The sequence below is a fragment of the Mandrillus leucophaeus genome, unplaced genomic scaffold (genome assembly GCF_000951045.1).
Source record: "Mandrillus leucophaeus isolate KB7577 unplaced genomic scaffold, Mleu.le_1.0 Scaffold624, whole genome shotgun sequence".
In the NCBI taxonomy this organism is placed as follows: domain Eukaryota; kingdom Metazoa; phylum Chordata; class Mammalia; order Primates; family Cercopithecidae; genus Mandrillus; species Mandrillus leucophaeus.
Window position 1 is genome coordinate 398,245 of NW_012106742.1, and position 6,607 is coordinate 404,851.

At 40.6% G+C, this 6,607-nt stretch overlaps 1 protein-coding gene across 1 annotated transcript in view; it reads right to left on the bottom strand.

Moving 5' to 3' along the window:
• The window catches only part of NUP210L (nucleoporin 210kDa-like), a 187,744-nt gene that overhangs the window by 59,193 nt on the left and 121,944 nt on the right, over positions 1-6,607 (bottom strand). Inside the window, exons 25-26 of the mRNA XM_012000337.1 lie at positions 1,557-1,637; positions 1,337-1,468 (exon numbers count right to left, since the gene is read on the bottom strand). Coding sequence (XP_011855727.1) covers positions 1,337-1,468; positions 1,557-1,637 — 213 coding nt within the window. The remainder of the gene's footprint in view (positions 1-1,336; positions 1,469-1,556; positions 1,638-6,607) is intronic.

Below are 6,607 nucleotides of genomic sequence, written 5' to 3' on the forward strand. Positions count from 1 at the left end.
AAAAAAAAAAAAAAAAAAAAACCAGACCTAGCTCATTGCCAGTGTCCTCAGACTACCTTGGGTGAGTTTCATTTAACTAGGTCAAACTTGTTGGTAGCAAACTTTACGTAGTTTCTGCCAAACCTGCTTTTTTTTTTTTTTTTTTTTTTTTGTCTTTTTCAGGTTTCCGTGTGAGGTTTAATACTATATGCATCAAAACATCAAAGCTTTTTTTCAGAGAAATATACTCTCAAGGTGAACTGTGGATATTGCAGATGTCTATCCTGTGGTCTTCTGTGGTTCCAGACACAGCAGGTAGTGAATTGGGAGGACCCAATACCACCAGATACCAAAGGCAACCATGAAGGGGCAGTTTAATTAATCACTGTTCTTAAATTTGTCATTGATATAAGACACCCAGTCCAGAATCAGCTGCCCAGTTGGTAGGTGACTATAGCGCCATGGTACTGATGGTGCCTGACATGGGAATCCAGTTCTTCCCCAATTCCAAGTAGGGTGGGCTGGGAGCGTGGAAACAAAGCAATGCCACCTACAGCCCTCCACATTTACTTTTCTTACTGTTAATGTAATCACCCATGATGTAGCACAAACATGATTATGAATATAATCAAATGTGTGTCTGAACATGATAAAAAATAAAAATTGTATATTTAAACTCTATGTATATACTTTATATTCATAGTGTTACTCATCTTACATAGTCATCTGCTCACAAATACAACATTATTACAACAACATTAATAAATATAATATTAAAAGAAAGATCACTTTTGAAAGCTCTGTCCAGCAAAATAAATAAATAAATAAATAATCATACAGTATTATCTGCATACTCAAATTTGGATTCTTTATTGCTCTGCAGGTTTCCAGAGTTCAGAGTTCAGAGAACAGTAGGAAAAGTAAATAAGTAATAATATTGTGTAGTTTAGAGAGTGAGTAATCAGTCTAAAACTTATGATAGGCTGAGCATGGTGGCTCACGCCTGTAATCCCAGCACTTTGGGAGGTCATGGTGGGTGGATCACCTAACCTCAGGAGTTCAAGAACAGCCTGGGCAACAAGGCAAAACCTCATCTCAACAAAAAAAATACAAAAAAAAAAAAAATAGCCAGGCATTGTGGCATGTGCCTGTGGTCCCAGCTACTCGGGAGGCTAAGGTGGGAGGATCACTTTAGCCTAGGAGGTGGAGGTTGCAGTGAGCTGAGATTGCACCACTGCACTCCAGCCTGGGTGACAGAGTGAGACCTCATCTCAAAACAAAAAGAAATGTGTGATAAAATAAAATAAATTTAATATCAAGATCCCTAAAATAATATAATAAACAGGTAAATTCTTACCTCTGAATGCCTGGGCACTAGATCCAATACATCCCTTTTGCTCACAGACCAGTGGAATGTGAGCCCAGGATTAGCATTGCTGAAGGAGAAAGGGGTCTGGGTACTGGTAACTCCCATGACATAAACTGGCATCTGAAAATAAATAGTGGCATTGTGCTATATAACCTGCCCAGTTGCAATTATCAGAATAATGAGCCCTGAACAGTGCCATCATACTGACCTTGGTAGCTGTGATGAGCCGAGTTGCAGCTGCAAGGATCCTAACAGCCCTTAGCTGAACAACTTCAATCTGTACTTCATCCTGCTCAACAGGGTGGAGAGCAAGCTTAGGCTAAGAGAGAGCTTCTGTGGGGTGGACAGAGATGCTTATGATAACTAGCTTGTTACTGTTTTTAACATTCAGTAAAAAACCTTACCCATGTTTACTGCAGCACTATTCACAATAGTCAATATTTGGAGGCAACCTAAGTGTCCATCAACAAACAAATGGATAAAGAAAATGTGGTACATATATACAACAGAGAACTATCAGTCATAAAAAGAATGAGATCCTGTCATTTGCAACAACATGGATGGAACTAGAGATCATTATGTCAAGTGAAATAAACCAGGCATAGAAAGACAAAGACAAACTTCACATGTTCTCACTTATACATCTGTGGGAGCTAAAAGTTAAAACAGTTGAACTCATGGAGATAAAGAATAGAATGATGGGCTGTGCACAGTGGCTCATTCCTGCAATTCCAGCACTTTGGGAGGCCGGGTGGATCACTTGAGGTTAGGAGTTCAAGATCAGCCTGACCAACATGGTGAAACCCATCTCTACTGAAAATACAAAATTAGCCGGGTATGGTGGCACATGCCTGTAGTCTCAGCTACTTGGGAGGCTCAAGCAGGAGAATCACTTGAATCCGGGAGGCAGAGGTTGCAGTGAGCCGAGATCATGCCATTGCATTCCAGCCTGGGCAACAAGAGCAAAACTCTGTCTCAAAACAAACAAACAAAAAGGTAGAACAATGGTTGCCAGAGGCTGGGAAGGGTAGTGGGTGGGTAGGGGGGATATAGGGATGATTAATGGGCACAAAAATATAGTTAGATAGAATGAAAAAGATCTAGTATTTATAGTATAACAGGGTGACTACAGTCAACAATAACTTATTGTTTATTTAAAAATAACTGAAAGAGTATAATTGGATTGTCTGTAACACAGAAAGGATAAATGCTTGAGGTGGTGGATACCCCATTTATCCTGATGTAGTTAATATGCACTGTATGCCTGTATCAAAATACCTCATGTTCTGTTGGGAGCAGGCCCCCAAATCTGGCCATAAACTGGCCCCCAAAATGGCCATAAACAAAATCTCTGCAGCACTGTGACATGTTCATGATGGCCATGATGCCCACGCTAAAGGTTGTGGGTTTACCAGAATGAGAGCAAGGAACATCTGGCCCACTCAGGGTGGAAAACTGCTTAAGGCATTCCTAAGCCACAAACAATAGCATGAGCAATCTATGCCTTAAGGACATGTTCCTGCTGCACGTAAGTAGCCAAAGCCCATCCCTTTGTTTCCCATAAGGAATGCTTTTAGTTAATCTATAATCTATAGAAACAATGCTTATCACTGGCTTGGTGTCAATAAATATGTGGGTAAATCTCTGTTCATGGCTCTCAGCTCTGAAGGCTGCCAGCCCCCTGATTTCCCACTCCACACTCTGTATTTCTTTGTGTGTGTGTGTCTTTAATTCCTCTAGTGCCACTGGGTTAGGGTCTCCACAACTGACCTGGTCTCGGCAAGTGGTGCCCATACATGGGGCTCCAACTCAGGTCAAAGGGTCACCAGAGTGATGGTTGGAGAACGTGGAACTAAGCTGGAGGACACCCGAGTACTCTTAAGCAATCCCCGTGGTGAGTAAGAAGGAGAGCTTGGAAGCATCAGGGTAACAATGGGACAAGTGTGGGCTCTGGTTCATTCCACCTTGGAACCTTTTCACACTGATGATAAGGAGGAAGGAAAGTATATCGAAATAACAGAAGAGGTGACAGAGCAGGTTTGTTTGCCAGTTAAAGCTAAAGTGGCAAAGGAGGAAGAGGTTCATCCCTACCCTTCTGGACCCCCTCCTTATTTTGAAGAAGAAGAGTGGCTTGACCCTCCAGATCTTTCTTTTCCGGAGGACACTGGGCAAAAAGTAGTTGTCCCAGTGACTGTTCAAGCAGTGCTTCGAGCAACCGCTCTCAGTTCTATTCAGGCAGGAATCCAGCAAGCTAGAAGAGAGGGTGATATAGAGGCTTGGCAGTTCCCTGTTAGGATACATCCCCCAGATCAACAGGGAAATATAACTATGTTTGAGCCTTTTCCTTTTATACTTAAAGAGTTTAAACAGGCTATCAATCAGTATGAACCAGATGTATGCCTAAAGTGTAAAAAAGGAAAACATTGGGCTAATCAGTGTCACGGGAAACACCATGAGGGGCCTTTCCCGGACTCCATTCCAAACCCAGACATTTCCAGCTCAGGCCACTCCCTCACCCCTGTACAATGTCTGTCCCCCACCACAGCCGGTAGTGCCGCAGTAGATTTATGCTGCACAAAAGCTGTGAGCCTTCTGCCTGGGGAACCCCTGCAAAAAGTACCAACAGGAGTCTGTGGACCCTTGCCAGCAGGGGCAATAAGATTACTTCTAGGTAGATCTATTTTAAACTTAAAAGGAGTGCAAGTACATATAGGAGTCATTGATTCAGATTACAGTGGGGAAATTCAAATTGTTATATCTCCTTCTGTTCCCTGGAAAGCAGAGCCAGGAGAGTGTATAGCAGAGCTCCTGATTGTGCTGTATGTAGAAATGGGGAAAATTGAAAAACAAGAGGATTTGGAAGCACAAATAAACAAGGCAAAGCAGCTTACTGGGTGAATCAAACTACTGATAAACATCCTACCTGTGAAATAACTATTCAGGGAAAGAAATTTAAAGGTTTGGTAGATACAGGAGCGGACATTTCAATCATTTCTCTACAGCACTGGCCATCCACGTGGCCAATTCAACCCGCTCAATTTAACATAGTTGGAGTTGGTAAAGCCCCTGAAGTATATTAAAGTAGTTATATTTTGCATTGTGAAGGACCCAATGGACAACCTGGGACTATTCAACCAATTATAACTTCTGTACCTATAAATTTATGGAGAAGAGATTTATTACAACAATGGGGAGCACAAGTTCTAATTCCAGAACAATTATATAGCCCTCAAAGTCAACATATGATGCATGAAATGGGGTATGTCCCTGGTATGGGACTAGAAAAATATTTGCAAGGTTTGAAGGAGCCGCTTCAAGTGGAAAGACAAAGTTCCTGCCAAGGGTTTAGGATATCATTTTTGATGGCAGCCATTGTTAAGCCTCTAGGACCTATACCTTTAAAATGGTTAACAGATAAGCCAATTTGGATAGAACAATGGCCGCTAAGTAAAGAGAAACTGGAGGCTTTACAGGACTTAGTTACTGAACAATTAGAAAAAGGACACATTGCTCCAACATTTTCCCCTTGGAATTCTCCAGTCTTTGTTATTAAGAAAAAAATCTGGTAAATGGAGAATGTTGACAGATCTTAGAGTCATTAATTCAGTTATACAACCTATGGTGGCATTACAGCCAGGACTGCCTTCTTCTGCTATGATTCCACAAAACTGGCCTTTAATAGTCATAGATTTAAAAGACTGTTTCTTTTTTTTTCTATTAAGATTTTATTGTCATTAAAATTGGGAGTGCAAGGATTATAAATTCAGAAAATATAAAATGTACATGAATTTCTTATATTTTTACCTAACAGAGTGACTGAGAATGAAATAAAAATGAGTTTTGTGAAATCATGGACTCTTTCAAAATCATGTCTAGTAGCATGGTCTCACTTGAATGATTTGTCAACAAGTGCCATCAGATGTCAGTGAAAATATTCTCACAATGGATTGAAATTTAAGCACTACACAAGTATAAACTTTCTTCTCACTTCAAATATGAAAACAGTACAGGTATAGAAATTTACTTATCCTGACAAGTAATAAACTCTGATATAAAAAATCTCTCACCTTCCCTAAAAGAGTAATGCCTTGTTCTCTAATTCAATTCCACAAAAGATTAGTTGAAAAATGAACCTGATATTATCTTTTCTTGATGTCACTCAAAGTCTGATCACTTGAATATTAACTCAGATTCCACAATCTTAAAAGTAGCACTAACATACCAGCTTAAATGCCCAGAACAGGAATGGGTTATTCTTTTTGACTAGTATATCCTTCCTTTGCTTTGCCTGGTGAGCTCATCGTCTAGTTCAAACATTACTTAACATTTTAAAAACCTTTACAGAACTTGAACTCTTCAAAGGGTGGGGGAGGGTTTCCTCAAAGGAAAAATTGAGTTGTTTATCAAAGGGAGGAATAAAAGAAGCAGGTATTTGTCTCATTCATCTAGGCTTCTCCACTGTAACCTAGCATTATATGAGGTACATGAAAATTCCTCAGTGCTAAATGAGAGAATTAAATCAGATGGTTCTGGAGTTAGGACCCTTTCTGTATCTTCAAACTTGTCACTTTTTTTCTTTGGTTCCCACTTACGTTTGACAAATAGACATGTATCTTTTTAAACAGTTATCTACCTTTTTTTCCAAGAGAGGAATTCTCCCATTTCAACCTATTATCTCAGTATAACTGGATAACCTCATCCCACTCAGAAACAGGCCAGATTCCACTGGGTTGCGCATTGGGAGGAGAGCGCTTCCAGTCCCACGTCTTTACAGGAATCTTCCCGGTCTTACCATAGTTGGCTTCAATGTATTCGAGGGTTTTACAGGGCACATGGACCGTCATGTCTACAAACTCAGTCCAGCACAATGTAAACTTAGGAAACAGGTACTTGAATTATTTTCCTGTTTTGGCCTGAGTGACTCCGTTGCGCATGTGATCAGTTTCTTCACAGAAGAAAAAAATGTCAAGTTTTACATCGTCTTTTCCCTGGAAGGATAGTTCCAAGCTGTCTTCTACCTTCCCAAATTTGTGTTTGAGCAGAAGTCCTGCATCCTGAAATGCTAAAATAATATCAGATTTGTAATCTTGTATAAAAATTCCTAGGTCGCTGGGCACGGTGGCTCACGCCTGTAATCCCAGCACTTTGGGAGGCCAAGGCGGGTGGATCATGAGGTCAGGAGATCGAGACCATCCTGGCTAACACGGTGAAATCCCATCTCTACTAAAAAATACAAAAAACTAGCCCGGCGAGGTGGCG